This window comes from Saccostrea cucullata, unplaced genomic scaffold (genome assembly GCF_032062105.1).
Source record: "Saccostrea cucullata isolate Sc308-1 unplaced genomic scaffold, CSIRO_AGI_Scuc_v1 ctg10, whole genome shotgun sequence".
In the NCBI taxonomy this organism is placed as follows: domain Eukaryota; kingdom Metazoa; phylum Mollusca; class Bivalvia; order Ostreida; family Ostreidae; genus Saccostrea; species Saccostrea cuccullata.
In genome coordinates, this window is record NW_026938566.1 from 758,071 (window position 1) to 776,208 (window position 18,138).

The 18,138-nt window shown below is 35.6% G+C and overlaps 2 protein-coding genes across 3 annotated transcripts; one reads left to right on the plus strand and one right to left on the minus strand.

The window, feature by feature from the left end:
- Nucleotides 1-12,505: 12,505 nt before the first annotated feature.
- On the minus strand, nt 12,506-14,387 carry LOC134250637 (meiotic recombination protein SPO11-like). The gene is made up of 2 exons (XM_062732990.1): nt 14,320-14,387; nt 12,506-13,701 (listed from the first exon to the last, which is right to left on the minus strand). The coding sequence occupies exons 1-2, from the start codon at nt 14,326-14,328 to the stop codon at nt 12,616-12,618; spliced, it is 1,095 nt and encodes a 364-aa protein (XP_062588974.1). The 5' UTR covers nt 14,329-14,387; the 3' UTR covers nt 12,506-12,615.
- A 628-nt stretch (nt 14,388-15,015) lies between these two features.
- LOC134250652 (uncharacterized) lies at nt 15,016-17,421 on the plus strand. Of its 2 annotated transcripts, none has more exons than XM_062733003.1 (4): nt 15,016-15,086; nt 15,878-16,387; nt 16,711-16,779; nt 17,099-17,421. In XM_062733003.1, the coding sequence occupies exons 2-4, from the start codon at nt 15,935-15,937 to the stop codon at nt 17,198-17,200; spliced, it is 624 nt and encodes a 207-aa protein (XP_062588987.1). In that variant the 5' UTR covers nt 15,016-15,086; nt 15,878-15,934; the 3' UTR covers nt 17,201-17,421. The 2 variants fall into 2 exon arrangements, with proteins under 2 accessions (XP_062588987.1, XP_062588986.1); XM_062733002.1 differs by lacking the exon at nt 15,016-15,086 and adding an exon at nt 15,419-15,523.
- Nucleotides 17,422-18,138: the final 717 nt, after the last annotated feature.

Below are 18,138 nucleotides of genomic sequence, written 5' to 3' on the forward strand. Positions count from 1 at the left end.
AGAAACACCTGAGCCAGCGTCATTTTACGATTTTCTCGTACAATATTCAACCATTTAAGAGAAACGGAGCTTTAAAACGACAAAACCATATGCTTTATCTTTCTGGCATTTTTCCCTTCTCGTCCAATTTGTTTCCTGGTAATGCACCAAAGGAGGATTTTTTGTCAATATCCGAAGTGGTTAAATAAGTAACTGCTTCCAGTCATTAATTGAAAGCATAAAACGCGAAAAATGATCTTAGATGTTTCAGAATTGCGTTTTAAGATACACTTTGTCTTTGCGTGCTCTGAAATATCACTGCTATATTATTTTAATGAATCCTTAATAAATAAACTATAATGAATCCTGCTTACTAAATAAACTTTAAGAAAAGCAATAAAATTCTAATATCATTATATTTTAAATACCCATTTGTATACTGAGAATAAATGCCCTTTCATTGTTGTATTTAAGGAGACATACATGTATGATGAGTTAGCACTCAGAAGGAAAAAAATATTTGAAAACTCGGTTGATTTGGTCGTAAAATCGAAATTGAGGGAATTTTTGCAAATATGTTGATAGACTTGAATGGATTCTTTCAGTACTCATGTGAATGTCTTGTTTACTAAGATTCTTCGAGTTTTTGGTTTTTAGTTACATGCTTTACTACGGTTAATTATTATACTTATAATATTTGTCACATTTATCACGAAATATTTGCATTTTTTATTTTTATAGCTCAAATTAAAGAAAATTAGTTACTAGTATCTTCGTTCAATAGAGACACTATTTAGGCATTTATATCTTGTTTATAAAAAGTAAAAGAAAGATGTTAGAATTACCTCAATTTTTTGTTTTAATGAAATCGGATAAAATGTTCATGCTTCTCTTATTGTATTGCTTAACGTAGCTAATCAATACATAAATCTACTATTCTGATATAATGAAATTTATTTTTATAAAGTGTCCTTAATTCTTACGTTTTTCTATTTAGTTTTTTCCAACCTTTGCAAATTACTTCTTATCACTTTTCCATTTCGAGTTTTTCTCAAGTACCATTTGTTTTTTGAAAATTTTGATTTCTTGTACGAGTTATCTACGAAATATTTTAAAGTACAGAACAATCGTTCGATGAATCTTTCGACTTCATACGATAAAAAACTTTAAAGTATTGTTATCATTTTGGCCATCATATTTTCCTGCAAATATGTCTGTTAACGATAATTTAACATTCAAACTTCTAAAGAAAGAACACCAAAAATCTATCAAAACTGAACACCGGGTCTCCAATTTACAGACCTACTTAGAGTGTGACATTATACCAAAAGGCTTTCAGATAAATGTTACACCTAACATAGGGCCAATCTCCAAACGCTTCCAGGAACGCTGGGACGTTATTACGAGGAGATGTTCTAAACAATTGATGTCACTTTGTCTTTCTTGGGATATCCACAAGTTAGGACAATTGAAGGGTGAGATCAAGTCTTTAGAATCATCCCTCAACGATATTATGTCCCAGGCCGATCTTGACGAAGCCCATAATATTATAGACACCTATAATATGGCCCTAACCAACAAAGTCAACAAGACTCAAAAAAAGAAATTTCTCCGCGACAGTGTTCCACAATCTAGGAACAACTGGTCAGAGGTCAGAATTAACAAAACACGTAAACCCCGCTCAAGACGCTTCAAACGCGTTAAGACAATCGCGAGGGACGGACCCATACAAACTCCTGACGTCTGCCCAGTGCTCAATACATCTAGTGCTCCTCTCTCCGAATCGGAGACCTCACTCCTCTCTAAGGGGCTAAATTTCTGCCCCACGCCACATGAGGTCGACGAAAAACAAGTCAGAGAGGACACCCGAGCATTCTTCCGGAGACTTCGTTTGAAGGAGCACTTCTCCAGAAAAGACTCCGAAGCAAATTCATACGACTCTTCCAAACCAGATTTACACGAATTAGAGGAACACAAACTCTATAAGCCCAAGAGTGCATGGGAACCTACGCCGGGCAAGTGCGGCACGCTTGAGTCGTATATTGACGCCGTTGAGTTAGAAATAGAGAAGCTCCTCTCAATGCCAGACAAAATTCCCGACAATTTGAGTAAGGAAGAGAGATCTGCCTTACAATCATTAAAAAATCGGGATGACATTGTAATTAAGAAAGCAGACAAAGGCTCTACAGTTGTAGTAATGGATAAAGAGACTTATATGGCGGAGGCCCAAAGACAACTCTCAGACGAACGTTTCTATAAGAAACTGGACTCTGACCCTACTAAAGAATTCTCCACCGCCATTACCAAAACTCTTGACGATATATTTGAGAAAAATGAGATTGGTATCAACGTCTATGAGACATTAAATCCTATTCACTGTAGACCAGGACAATTCTATCTGCTTCCTAAAATACACAAAGAAGGCATGCCAGGTCGCCCCATAGTCAGCGCAATTGGACACCCCACGGAGAAAATTTCTGAATTCATTGATTTACATCTCCGTCCACACGTAGAAAGTTTGCCATCCTATCTTAAGGACACCACGGACTACATTAACAAGACGCCCTCTACTGGCCTCCCAGATCATACCCTCCTCGTGACTATGGACGTCACATCTTTGTACACCAATATTCCGCACGATGAGGGTATCGAAGCCTGTAGAGAAGTCTGGGATAGTAGATCCATACAAATTCCCTCTACCGAGTCCCTTGCCAAGCTCCTTGAACATGTTCTCAAGTTCAACAACTTCATGTTTAATGTAGAACATTACCTGCAAATTAATGGCACTGCTATGGGTACGAAAATGGCACCGTCCTATGCCAATGTCTTCATGGGCAGACTGGAACGCAACTTGTTACTTCATGCACCATTTAGGCCCCATAGCTGGTTGCGTTTCATTGACGATATAGAGATGAAGTGGGTGGAATGTCGCGAGAGCCTCGAGGCATTCATTACGTTTGCCAACACCTTTCATCAGTCAATCAAATTTACAGTAGACGTATCTAATTCGAAAAACGTATTCCTAGATACTACATCTACCCTGATTGACGGTGAAATCGAATTCAGTCTCCACACCAAACCCACAGACTCCCACCTATATCTTATGCCCACTAGTTGTCATCCCCCACACACTTTTAAGGGAGTGCCTAAGGGTCTAGCCACCAGAATTCGACGCATCTGTTCCTCCCCTGCCTTATATCAGGAGCAAAGTGGTCTTCTTAAGTCCCACTTATGCAAAAGAGGCTACAATGCCCGCTCCGTACAAACAGCTATTGATGAGATGGCGGGACTTGACAGGCAAAACCTATTACGCTACAAGGAGAAAGACAATAGCGGCAGGGTCCCTCTGGTAACCACATACCATCCCGTCCTTAAGAACCTTAGCGGTATCCTTCAAAAGAACCTTCCAATTCTCCATTCAAACAAACGAATGGCAGAGGTCTTTAAGGAACCCCCACTGGCTGCATACAGACGCCCAAGAAACCTTAAGGACATGGTAGTAAGAACCAGACTGGACAACCCATTACCTAACGGAGGCTTTAAAACTTGCTCTGACAGAAGATGTCTTCTTTGTAAGCACAGCACTGACACAGACAGTTTTAGCAGCCCTGTTACAGGCCGCAGCTACAAAATACTAGGGAATTTGTCCTGTCAGACTGACAACTGCATTTATCTCATCAGTTGCAAAGTTTGCTCCAAACAGTATATTGGTGAAACAGGAGATCTCCGCAGGAGAGTTCATAACCACCGCTCGACCATTAGGACCAAAAAACTCAATGAACCCGTTGGGGAACATTTCAACCTTGAGGGTCACAAATGGGAGGACATGACAGTAGTGGTGATTGACCATAACCCAGGATGGACAGATGCTCAGAGAAAAAGCAAAGAGAAGTTCTGGATGCACAGATTGAAGTCATTCCGCCCTAATGGCATTAACAAACTGAATGACTTCACCAGAATGAACGTAAACTAGACCCAATTCCTGATGATACCATACAAGATTATTCTCTCAATTTAGTGTTAACTCTACTGTTAATTTGCGTCACAAACTCTCGGACAACCCACAAAAATATCTATTGTTTAAGCTTTTGTTAAAAAAATTTTTTTCCCGGTAATAAATCCTTAAATTTATAATGGATCATAATTCATATGTTTAAATATCCCTGCTATATTATTTTTCTTTGATTATTCTTTATTAAGTAAAGTTATGCCATTTTGAGAGAATGAAACACTGTGCGATTTACTGATTATCGTAATTGATTAGCATAATTAATGCGTTCAATTATCACAAAACTATTTATTGTTTACGCTTTTGTTAATTTTTTTTCCCGGTAATAAATCCTTAAATATTTCAAAATTTATAATGGATCATAATTCATATGTTTAAATATCTCTGTTATATTTTTTTTTCTTTGATTATTCTTTATTAAGTAAAGTTACGCCATTTTGAGATAATGAAACAATGTACGATTTACTGATTATTGTAATTAATTAGCATAATTAATTCGTTCAATTATGTAAATCGCACTTCACCCGAGTATACCCGATAGACCGGACGCATTTCACAGCGGTCCGGATTTCTTTCTTTATCAGTGTTCTTAATATTTCCAATTCAACATGTAATTATGTAAATATCTAGTGTTTAGTAGTTTAGTAGTAGTGCTAGTTCTTTGTGTTTCTCTTTTTCCTTTGTTTTTATGACTTTTTAACTTTTTTCTTTGTCCTGAGGAAGGGACAGGGCGTCCCGAAAATTTGACAATTTTTATTGTTCGTGTTGTTGGTCATTTTAGTGCTTTATATATATATATATATATATATATATATATATATATATATATATATATATATATATATATATATATATATATATATATATATATATATATATATAACAACCTTTTACTATTTATATATTTTGGATTATGATTGTTTGGTGCCTTGCAAATATGCTGCAATAAATGTTCAGTTAGGAGCCAAAATTGTAAGCTGTTTAGCACTATTTATCCGTAGGTTGGAGCGGTCTCTTAAGAGTTATACACCCCTGCTTAATTTCTTAGATGGTAATTTAATTGTGTTTAATATCGTTTTTTTAATGTTGCTTTTTTGATATATACCAATAGGAGAGTTTGTTTAGAAAAAAAATATCGATATAATAATCTTATGACAGCACCGTTTTATTTAAATGAATGAAAAACTTGGACTTTTTAGTATAAATAGACAACTACTTCTTCAATAAAAACGAAACTCAAAAATTACCATATCTTACCCGCTTATCAACAAAATAACTTTCTTTGAAAATCACTCTGGTTCTAGATACGAGTACACTGAAACTGATTTTAAAAAGATACCGGGGTTCCTCACTGAAGGCATCCAACAAACTGTTAGAATACTGATGAGCACAAATTGACTTCTTTGTAAGCCGATCTGTATTTATATTTCTATGAAGCAGAATTTATTGTAAAAACTTCACATAAGAAGAAGGAAGCACTTGCTTTGGCCTTCAACTCGACATTCAAAGACACATATTGGGTTCCAGTTAATGTTCGACCAAGCCTCTTTAATTTCTTTACTCCCCACTAATATAGTAGTATTGAAGGTAGTCTTCACGAAAACTCACTGGTCCGAAGACCGAGGCCAGTGAATTTTGATGTCAGGTCAGTGAAAATCAAAATTCAAGAAGTCCGATGGGCTTGTTGATTATAAATATTATATATAACTGAACTGAAAGTTTACTGAGGTGGGGGAGGGGGGCTTGAATTTTAATACTATTTGAGAATGCCTTCATATCAATACAGCATATGACTTTGCTGTTCTTGATAAAAAGATTTCTTTTTAAACATTTTGTTCCTATATATTACTTCGTAATAATTTGAATTTGATTCCCCATTATTTCCCTCCCTACCCCAAAGGGACATGATTTGCTCAAATTTAAATCTTCAGTACTTGTACTTGAGGATGCTTACATGCCAATATGATTAAACAAAGGTTTTCTGTTCTTGGGATTTTTCCCTTAATTTTTTCTATAAAAAACTTTGATCCACCATTGTGGCCCCACCCTACCCTTCGTGGTTATGATTTGAACAAATTTAATTCTACACTACATGAGAATACTTCCATATAAATACTGGTACCACTAATCATGGATTTGCTATTCTTGAGAAGAAGATTTTTAAAAATATATTTTAATGTAAAACTTGGATCCCCCATTGTGGCTCCACCCTATCCCTGGGGGTTATGATTTGAACATGAACTAGAATCTACACTACCTGAGGATGATTCCATATAAATATCACGAATCATGGCTTTGAAGTACTTGAGAAGATGATCTTAAAAGTTTACCCTATTTATTCCTACGTAAAACTTAGATCAACCATTTTGACCCAACTCTACCACGGGGGGGTCATGATTTGAACAAACTTGAGGATAATTTCACATGAGTTTCATCTTTCCTGTCATAATTGTTCTTCAGGAGAAGATTTTAAAGATTTTTCCTATATATTCCTATGCAAAACTTTGATCGGCCATTTTGGCCCTGCCCTATCTCCGGGGGTCATGATTTGAACAAACTAGTATCTACACTACCTGAGGAGGATTCCATATGAGTTTCATCTTTCCTGTCCCTGTGGTTCTTGAGAAGAAGAGTTTTAATGATTTTTCCTATATATTCCTATGTAAAAATTTGATCGGCCATTTTGGCCCCACCATACCCCTGGGGGTCATGATTTGAACAAACTAGAATCTACACTACCTGAGAATGATTCCACATGAGTTTCATCTTTCCTGGCCCTGTGGTTCTTGAGAAGAATATTTTTAAAAAATGCTATTGATTCATAATTATCTCTCCTTGGAAAAGCCTGTGGCCCTTCATTTGAATAAACTGGAATCCCCTTTACCCAAGGATACTTTGTAGCAAGTTTGGTTGAAATTGACCCAGTGGTTCTTGAGAAGAAGATGAAAATGTGAAAAGTTTATAACGACAACAACGACAACGACGACAGACAACGGACAAATTTTGATCAAAAAGGCTCAATTGAGCCTCCGATCGGCTCAGGTGAGCTAAAAACACTTGCTGTGGCCTTCAACTCAATATTTCAATGACATACTGTCAATTAACAATTATAGTTATTTCCATTCTTATGTCGAAAAGATATATCCCGGTGAGCTTGAGATAAAAGATACCACAGAGTTTGACACATCTTTTTCATATTTGGATATTTTACTTGACGTTAATGGTGACCTAACAACGAAGCTCCATGACAAACGAGATGACTTTAACGTTTCAATCGTCAACTTCCCTTACTTATGCAGCAATATACCTTAGTCACCTGCATACGGGGTTTATATCTCTCAGTTGATTCGATACGCAAGAACATGCTCTACGTATGTACAATTTACGTTGGATTACCACTTGCAAAATGAAATCCAAGTTTCACTTAATAAAATGAAATTTATATTCATTGCAACAGAATGCCACAAAGACATTTCCACAAAATGAATGTCCTGTAAAGGGAATACGCATTGATCAGTTGATAACAGAATTAATAATTTATTGTAAATAAGATTTATTTTCTCCGAATCATGCACTACAGTATAGTTTGTGGGAGGCGAAGGGCAGTTAAAAATTTACAGTTGGGGTACTATCTACTACGAAAAATTCCTTGACAAGCAAAAAAAGGTCATCAAACGTTTTTTTTGATGGGGCACAGGCATAAATTAGTTTTCTATTGTATTCTACACATCGTGAAAATTATTGGGGAGGGGCCCGACCAACCTCTCCCCGGTTCTTACGTCTATGATTTTGAAGGAATTTTGAACTCCTTTTTTATTGAATGGTTCTATTGCTTAATTGAATTATTTAAATATTCCCAGAGGCATGCATGGCCAGGACCCGTAATTATAGGTGGACATTTACTCATGAATGCGTTGATGGCCTAACGGTTAATCATTTAACACTGTCCATTCAAAAATATGAAGTTTAAACCTATAGTTAGAAGAGTAGAACCACGTAACAAATAAAGATTATTTGTAGTTTTATAAACAGTAAATATTTGAATAAGATACCAAACGAACATTTATATTCAAAACAAAAATATAAAATACTGGTTTCAACGTGGAACAACAAGGGAGTCAAGATGCCCATGTATTTTGACTACGAGTAGTTTCAACGCATCCTCACAATATCCGAGCATGAAAAATATACAAAATATAGAATTCAAGTAAACTGACTGAAAACAAGGCATACAGATAGTGGATGTCAATACCGAATTACTTCTTTGGCTAAATAAAGAATTGTTTTGGTAGACTGCATATATATACTTTTGCGTGAAGTTATCGCCCTTGTAATATTAATTGACATCATTTTTTGGCATAAATAGTCAATATTGATAAATTTACTTAAATTAATCAGATCAATAATACACATTTTATAAATTTCTTTTAAGATAACGATAACAATGTTATCTTTATTACGGAAGAGAATTATTTCCATTATTTTTAATTGTAAATAATTATGAAACATCGATGCATAATACATATGAGTAGTTTATTTCTCTGTAGGAAGAAGTAACTGAGTCAAACACACAAAACCAAAAAAAAAAAAAAAAGAAAGAGAGTGTGAGATTGTGGGGAGATAGAGAGAAAGACAAAATGGGAGGGCAGGAGGAGTGAGAGGGAGAGAGAAGAGGGTGAGAGTGGGGGATTACCATCTCCCGTTCTGTCAACACCTTCAATTATCTCTCTGAATTCTCTCTCCTTATCACAATTAGCCTCCTCCTAGCTCTCCCACTATCTTAGAGTGAGAGTGGGGAGAGGGAGATGATGGGAGTGGAGAGAGAGATGATGGGAGTGGAGAGAGAGATGATGGGAGTGGGGAGGGAGTGAGGGTGAGAGAGAGTGTGGGGAGAGAGAGTGAGAGAGAGTGGGTGAGAGAGAGTGAGGAGAGAGAGGCTGTGAGTGGGGAGGGGGGTAGAGGATGAGGGTAGAGAGATAGGGGAGAGAGGGCAGGGTGAGAATGGACAGAGTGAGGGAGAGAGAGAGTGTATGAGGGGGAGAGAGTGGGTGAGAGAGAGTGAGGAGAGAATGGGTGGGAGAGGGGGTGAGAGAGAGAGATGGGAGAGAATGGGTGGGAGAGGGTGGGATAGAGTTGGAGAGAGAGGGTGAGTAGGGGAAGAGTGAGAATGAGGGGGGAGGGAGAGTGAGTGGAGAGAGAGAGGGTTAGTGAGGAGAGATATAGTCCTGCTGGAATTTATTACAAATGACGTAAATATAGTTGATAAGGACCTTAAATCACACTTATTTTAAAAGGTTCTAAATATAGGGAACCCCGATCCTTGAACTGGCGTCGGAATTTCATAAATATTATGGATTCTGTTGAAAATTACGCCAGACGATGGACCAGATATGAAAAAGAAGACGTTGACATCTTGTCAGAATGGAATAAATGTATCAAATCCATGTTTAAGTCGCGTATTAAAAGATTGAGGGGCTATAAGAAAATCATCTATCCTTCTGTGTTCAGTAATCCAGAAGTAAAAAAGAAATCAGATAGATCACATGATCAGTACGTACTGGTCCCTGCCGACAAAGCAGGTAACAACATTGTCTTCGTTTGTAAGGCTCATTATGTAAATTGTGTTTTAGACAAACTTGGATTTAATTCTACATATGGTAATCCTACTTATACTCATACTTCCCTTTCCAAGGAAGAAATTCTTCAAAATCATGTGTCAGTTTTAAATATTTTTAATATTCCACAGAGGCAAAATGAATTTGAACTACCCTATATATATATATATATATATATATATATATATATATATATATTATATATATATATATATACCAAGCCTCTATATATCACTAAGATATTGACAGTAGTGAAGGAAAAACTTCGAGTACTGTGCAACAATATATTCAAGAAGTAGTGTGAATCAGATGTGGATACCCAAAAATTCCAAAGAACTTTTGGAAAATTTGAAATCACAAGATTTTACCAAAATCAAAAGCTTAAAAACTTACGACTTTTCAACTTTATACACAACCATTCCCCACGATAAATTAAAGTCCAGGCTTTTTTTATATCATTGACAGCTGCTTTTTCAATGAAAATGGAACTCGTTAATTTACTTACCTGGTCATTGATCATTTGCAAAAGTATTTTGTTAAAACACATTATGATTGCACACACAAATACTCTGAAGTTGACATAAAAATTATGCTTGAGTTTCTGATTGACAATATCTATTTAATTTTAAAAGACAGGTATTCCAACAGTCTATTGAATTCCCATGGATACCAATTGCGCTCCGTTATTAGCAGACCTGTTTTTATATATTCATATAAAGTAGAATTTGTGCAAAATCTTATGTGTGAAAAGAAAACACTTCCTGTGGCCTCCAACTCGACATTTAGATATATCGACGATGTATTGTCAATTAACAATGGTGATCTCCATTCCTTCGTCGATACGATATATCCTGGTAAGCTTGAGATAAAAGATACCACAGAGTCTAACACATCTGTTTCATACTTGGATATTTTACTTGAAAAAGACGTTAATGGTAATCTAACAACCAAGCTATATGATAAACGCAATGACTTTATAACTTTTTAATTGTCAACTTCCCTTACTTATGCAGCAATATACCTTCATCACCTGCATACGGAGTGTATGTATCTCAGTTGATTCGATACGCAAGAGCATGCTCTACGTATGAACAATTTCTAAAACGAGGTATTGTACCAGTGTGTTTTTAATTGTATATATATAATATACCACACAATAATGAATAAATACGAGTATTATTGATATAAATGAAATTGAGTTTAATATAAAACCTAGATCCACCCCTTTACTGGTGAGCAATAAAGTTCAAGGTTCTTCTCTTGGGGTTCTGTCTTTTTATTGGTTGTGGTTCTGAGTAGTTCTCAGAGAGACTACTCAGAGGTTTTGGCCAGGTTGGCAGTGTTAAAATTTGCAGAGTGTTTTGACAAAGAATTTTAAGACTTTCATGACTTGAGACCTTTAGACCAGACCTGGAAGTAAGTATTTACTTTATTAACATTCTATATCTCTATAATATTTATATTTAGCTAATATCACTGTTTGAAAGAAGAGTGAAAGTTTAAATTATGAATTAAATCTAAATCTTCAGTTTATCATCTCAGAGAGTATATTTACTTGTCTCATGAGTATTGTATTTTACATAGTACAGTTTAGAGCATTTCTTATTAGATATGTAAGCTGAAGCATCCAGTGGATATTTTGGTGTTTTATGGAATGGGCCTTGTCCCATAGAGAGGTAATAAGCATATGTTACCTTTTGTATATTTTAAAGTTGTAATATCATATCATTACATTAATTGAGATGTGATTGTAGAATATGTGTGTAAAGATTAACTATACAGTGATTTATTTTTATGCTAAATATTGAAATTAAGAGAGATAACTCTTAACTGATAAATTTATCTTTTGTACATCAAAATAACTAAGGAAAATAGAATGTATACATTTGTTATTATTTCATGTGATATTTATTGTTATTGTTTTATTTTATAGGGCCATTCATTCATTCATTCCTACTTTGAACATCAATATTAAATAGTATGAACCCTTAGACAGGAGTTTGGTTGTCATTTCCTCCTGCATATAAACCACCCCTGTAACAGTATATTACTGACAAGCAAGTTGATGAAACAAGAATATCAGCAGTCTCGTTTGAAGTCATCATTTCTTAAGTTCTATGGTCGATACAATTGACCTTGTCAGCAAATACAATTTATTATTGAGTCAAATGCTGACTGACGTTTTTCATACCAATTGTTAGTCCATTATTTACAAACTGAATTGACGACGGATTTTTCCGTTATTCCCAATCATGACAAGGAGCACAGGACGGGTGTGACCGCTCACTCCTCCATGGCACCTTATCCCGCCTCTGATGTTTCGGAGGTCTGTGTTTGCCTGCTCCTATTTTTAAACTTGATTACTGTTCGTATATTGTTTGTTATCTCCATATATTTCATCAGATATATTGAAGAAGTTTTCTCAATTACTAGTAACAAAATATATGTTGACTTTATACATCCCTTGATGTATTTCCAAATGAACTCGAAAAGACGGACACTTAGTGTCCGACATATTTGTTTCATATTTTGGTGTTGTGATACACAGGTCTATAAAAGGGAAAGCAACCGTAATAATGACATAATTTTTGTTTTGTATGCCAATAAGTGCATAAATGTTGTCTATATTATTTGTACTTTAAATCCTCGATAAATAAAATGTGAAGAAAATCTACGAACTTTTGGATCAACCCTTCTATAATACTATTATAGAGGTTCCTTTCATATGAATCACAGACTATAAAAACCTGTTTTATGTCAAAGAATTTTTACACACAGAAAATGTCCATGCACATGCACCGAGGCATATATAAAATAAAAATCTCGTAAAAGATGTGCATATCTTTGCTCCTGTAAGCTTTTAAATGTTAAAACACAATGTAAACAAATTTGAAAAGTAATATCAAAATAATTTATTTTTGATTCTTTCACTACTTGTATAACTTAACTGTATTAATTCATTTTGATTTTATTTTTTAAATTGAACTCATTGAACAAAATTCTACATCTTTGCTACTGGGAACTATGTCTCAGTTTGGTTGGAAGATAAACATTGACAAGGAAAGACGAAGATATGGAGTCAAGACTCTCAATTTCAGCTTTTTTGCCAAGTTCCAACAAAACATTTAGTTCCTTGTACAGAATCTGTGATTCAGAAACATACGGTCGCGCCAGAATGTCACTTATTTTACTTTTGTCTGAAGGCTTAAGCTCTATAAGACTATTTTCTTTTAGTCGCAGACGTTGAATATCACTTGGTAAAACTCCCAGCCATTCCATATCAGGTACAGTCAACATGGGGGCCTCGAAGGACAAAGAACGGGACCCAAATTTATAAATGGACATAATCTCTATTCCATAAGGGTCTGCATCCACAAGAATGAAAAATCTCGGAGAAAATTCTCTCCACAGTCTGTTTAAAAGCATTCTGGTGTTCAGGTCAGGAAAACCTTTTCCTGTGACAATTATGCAAGGACGCATCAATTCGCAAAACCCTTCGCTCAATAAACGCTGGAAAATCGCATCCTTTTCTATCACTAAAATAAAATCCGCATCTGTCTGAAGATGTTGCATACCTGTAATATGACTTGGAACTTGGATCCCTGACATGGTCTTGCTACAGTCTACGTAGTTACCATCAACATCATAAAAAGACAAATTCCCTGCAATACATCCTTTTGAGGTAGCCAGCACATGTAGACGCCATCTTGGTATTTGGAGCATGCAGGAGATATTTTCTAACGCCTCGTCCAATGCTCCTTGGTTTCCAAACAAAGTGGTGTCTTGGTAATATAAGTCACGCTTGGTACAAAATCTGTCAGTCTGAATAAGACCATATACCATTGACAAAAGTTTAATCATCAATGTAAATTTCTTTAGGGATAGCCTGGAATCAAAGCGAACTGAAGTCATCTTCATAGCATCGTTTACACACAGACCTACATTTTTGTCAAATGAAATGTTGTGCCAGGTTCCTCTGTTGAAATGACACAGAACTGGTGGCTTTTTGTCACTGATTTGTTGAATGACGGACAACATAACATCATCAATTCGAGAAAGGATGGAATTATCATCGATGTCAAAATCGTGTGATGCCATCTGAAAAAAGTGTAAATTATGGTATTTTAACATGCATTCCAAAAGTATATGTGGTAAAGCATAAAATTAAGTAATGAAATTATTTCCGAATTCACATACTTCATTTGGAAGCCGATTCATCTGATCAACGGTAACGCTAGATCGAATGGTTTTCTTTCGGATTTATTAGTATAGCCCTTCCTCCGGAAGAATTCCTGAATTCGCCCTTACTGTTTTATTTCATTTACTTTCTGAAAGTTTTAAATACTGTGGATTCCATGGTGTAAAGGAATACACCAGTCTCTACCCAGAGTTATCGTTCGCTTCGCTACAACACCTCTGAGGTATAAGTGGAACGATAAACTCTGGATAGAGATTTGGGAATACACAAGGGGCCTTTCACGAAATAAAATATTTGCCGCCTTATTATTAACGCTGAGAAATAGAGTAGAGACGTACACAATATTAGGCCTACAAATGTGACTAGAAATGCAAAATGGTCCGTCGGTAGCGTAATCGGATGCATGGTGATGAACATATAAAATTACATATTTTTAAGATCAATACTGTTTTATACAATGTATAATTTATAGCGAGACCTAACGTTTCACTGTTAAACATACTTATAACTAAACTTACTGAGTGCATCAATCAACATTGAAGTCGTCTGCTCTGATAGAAAATTTTACACACCGGATGGTCCAATCGGCAATGTAAAATATAAAATAAACTGGGAGCTTATAGAAAGTCCGGAAAAGTAAATTGTGAACTTGAAATGCATGTCCCTTGGAACCAGTAGAATACATTGCAGATATATATTATGTAGTAGAAAACATAGTTATTCATGTTCCTTAATCAGATGTCTGATAACCTTTCTGGTTTTTCCCAACAGGGTTTTTCTTTTCCTTCCCCCTTCCAATAACTGAAAATGTTTAGTAGTACCCCGCCCCGTTTGAAACTGAAATTTGCATCCAACTAGCAAAAAGTTTCAATACCCCGACTGATTCATAAGAATGACTGCAATCTTTTCTGTTCTTACAAAATAAGATGTTATGAATACAATTTTATTTAGTCATTTAAAATACTAGGAACATATATAATTTATAAGAGAAATGTGACTAGATTTTTCAGTTGTACCTACAGCACCTATTCAGATTAGAGGGTTTGGTGGCGAGTATATGTACCGTTAACTTGTCTGGTGTCTCTCATTTTCTCTTCTCTTGTTCAATCAAGGAAATTCTTACTTAGCATCAAATGAAATTTTGCCAACATATTCCCGGGGAATAGCTTACGCATTCTGACGCAAATTGATCAAAACCAATTGTGACGTAATAGCCATAGGTAAAATTAACGTCATTTGATATGAATGTGTTTGGAATTTGTTAGGCCTATGTTCATATGGCAAGGTAAGTAAAAGGGTTTTTTTAGTGTGTGTGTGTGGGGGGGGATGATTTTTATCTAGTAAAATTACAACTAATTCCTTGTAACAGTAATTTACAAAAAAATAGTTCCATGCGCATCGAAACTAACCTATCGCGAGTATTTGCTGATAATATATTTTTCTTCTGAAAAAAAAACAAATTGTTTTAATTATTTGAAATATAATCATAGGATTAAATTATATAAAAATATATTAAATCCCCCCCCCTCCCCAAAAAATGATGAACTTTTACGTTGCTATGGGTGACGCAGGATGAGGCTGTTGCGTTGTGGCAACAATTCATAGTTACGGCGCCATTCAGTTGTGAACGGACGTGCAAAATTAGCTCTGCGATAAAACTGAAAAATGACAATGAAACGACGACTTTCAGTGGGGGATTCTTGTACAGAACTGGATGCTATGGTATCAGTCACCTACAAGAATACTCTTTTGCTTTAATCATAATCGAAATATAAAGTTAATTCAATAAATTCAATCTGCATCAAAACCAGTGGACCGACCCTGCAAAAATTTTCTTGCAAAACTAAGATTTCATTATTGATCAATTAATAAAAATAGTTTCTTTTTTTTTTCTTTCGTAAATTGTGTGATGTTATAAAGTGGTCAACACAGTAAAGTCAGTAATTTATCGTGACACCACCACCCTCCTCAATCCCCGTAAATTGTAAATCGATATATGTCAAAATAGCTTTACAAGACTTTTCTTTTTGAAATTTTATTTTTGCCTCTAGTAAAAAAAATCGCTGTACATTGTAGGCAAAAAGAAGGAAAATCACACGAGGAGAGAAGACCGAGAGGAAACAACGTCCTCAAATGTCCTCCCCTTCTCAAATCAGTCCTCAAATTGAACAGCGTGTGTCTACAAAGACCAAATATCACTGCGACAGTGATACTGCAGACAAAACAGTTACTGGGACAAATCTCCATAAACCAAGTGATGTAGAAACTGTTCCTAAAGTTCCAGTTTCGGAACCATCTGCTGCTGACACATTTTGTGCAAACACTCTCTCACACATTGACTTTCTGGGAGAATTCAATGACTTGAGCAGTGTTTATGCTCTAACAGAACTGCCTCTCCAGCCAAAGGATCAGCCTTTCAATGTAGTAATGGATGGTTCTTCCTTGTATCTCGTGGGCCTGCAAAACCAGGTGTACGTATCTATGGTTCAACAGCCTTCCAGTTCAGATGGACAAGTGTTTTGCACAGTGGAGCACAATACACATTCTGACCTTTTTCATCAGCACGGAGACAACATCGACTGTTTGGTAAGTCTCTTGCTCTCTCTCTCTCTCTCTCTCTCTCTCTCTCTCTCTGAGTCTCTCTATCTCTCTCTTGTTTGTATACACTTGTTTTCTATCCTCTCTTTTCTCGTCTTTATTAGCAACAGTTCACTTCCAAGTCTTTTCCTGATAAAATGAAGGAAAGGATTGAGAACTGGGTAAGACATATGCAGACAAACTACTTTTTGTACTTTGTCATAAGTCCATTAAAATAGCACATCTTTTCAAACCATCCCAGAAATTTTTCTTGAGTTGTCGTTTTAATAATTAACTGGTGATTATTTACTACCATGATGTTTTCCTTTCAGTATTATGCAACCATGGATGTTGATCGCAGAGAGGCTCATGATCATCAGCTGACATTCCCCTCTCGCAAGGTATGTACATGTACATGTATAATATCTCTACTTTTAAATCATGCGATAATTTTTTCGGAAATCAAGATGTTATCTTTACAGCCTTTTCATTAAACACTTCATATATGTTGGGGCGGGGAGTTTATAATTATTATGACTTTGGTATATATTATTTGTATATTTTAATATATATGCACATCGTATTAACGGGTACAGTGAAACGTACACGGTTATAACGGAAACAGACATGGCGAATGTCTCTTACTGTGTGGACAATTAGTTGAGTACTTTAATAACCGATTCTTATATGTTTAAAATCACATTTATTTTTTTGTTTTAGTCGGAATGGTCAGAGCAAGTGAAATACAGCCATGACTGGCATGAGTGCGAGTGGGGGCCGCTAGAATACCATGAGGCAAACTACAGCAAGTTCGGTTTCTAGGGAGGAGATTCCTTTGAGTATTCCCTAGTGTTTTCAAAGACTGTGATAGACAATTTTGACTTAGCTGAGTCACTAGTACTGATATGATCTCTGGGACCAATTAATGGGTCACTGTTTTTAATTTTTAAATCAAATCATGCATGTTTTACCATTTTGTCATATTTTAACCATGAGGTACGACAGCCTATCCATGTCATTTTTATTAAATTTTGCATGTCTGACTAGCTTTTTTTACAGAAAGAGTATGAACTTATACATTGTGAACTGAATAGAACCAGTTGAGGACAAGTTCCCTAAAGAATACAGTGTGTCAATGCCATACAGAGGAAAATATACAACAGTCTGTGAACAAGATCGAGAGTTGTATTTCGATCTAAAATACTGGACAAAATACTACCACCAGTGCGTCATAATAATTACCTATACACGAATGGCTTACTGCCCGTTTATATTCTCTTAACATGTCCTTTTTAAAAATAAGTTCAGGCGGTATGTGTATAGCTGTGATATAAAGTTACGTTCTTTTATTTTTACATCCCGGTTAGTAGTTTCGTCTTACTGAGATATATGTTTTTTTTCTTTATTGGTAAAACGAAAACATGATTTGATATTTAGGCCAATTTACCTCTAAGGTATTCTAAGTAGAAGAGCACAGGAACTTTTCCAGAAATCCACGCTTTACAATGTATTCATAGAGTTTTGTAATGAATTGTGAAGAAAAATACGCTTTCCGCAAGCCTGGTAGGAAGGGACTGGAGAAAAAAAAATTGTATAGTTAATCTTCAAACAAACTTCCATTTTCTATTTAGGAAAGGTAAATGAATATTAACTTTCGTGCCATCATTGATTAATGGCAAGTTAATGCATTGAAAATTTTGCTAGGCAAGGCCCTGTTGAATTATTAGTCCGCACTAAGGAACCCTTGACTGGACAATAAT

What these genes read in the sequence shown, in the direction of transcription:
- LOC134250652 (XM_062733002.1), top strand. Translation starts at nt 15,467, where the DNA reads ATGACAATGAAACGACGACTTTCAGTGGGGGATTCTTGTACAGAACTG. An exon ending in GTACAGAACTGGATGCTATG is followed by an intron (nt 15,524 to 15,877) that starts GTATCAGTCACC and finishes TGTACATTGTAG; the next exon opens with GCAAAAAGAAGGAAAATCAC. An exon ending in GAGACAACATCGACTGTTTG is followed by an intron (nt 16,388 to 16,710) that starts GTAAGTCTCTTG and finishes TTTTCCTTTCAG; the next exon opens with TATTATGCAACCATGGATGT.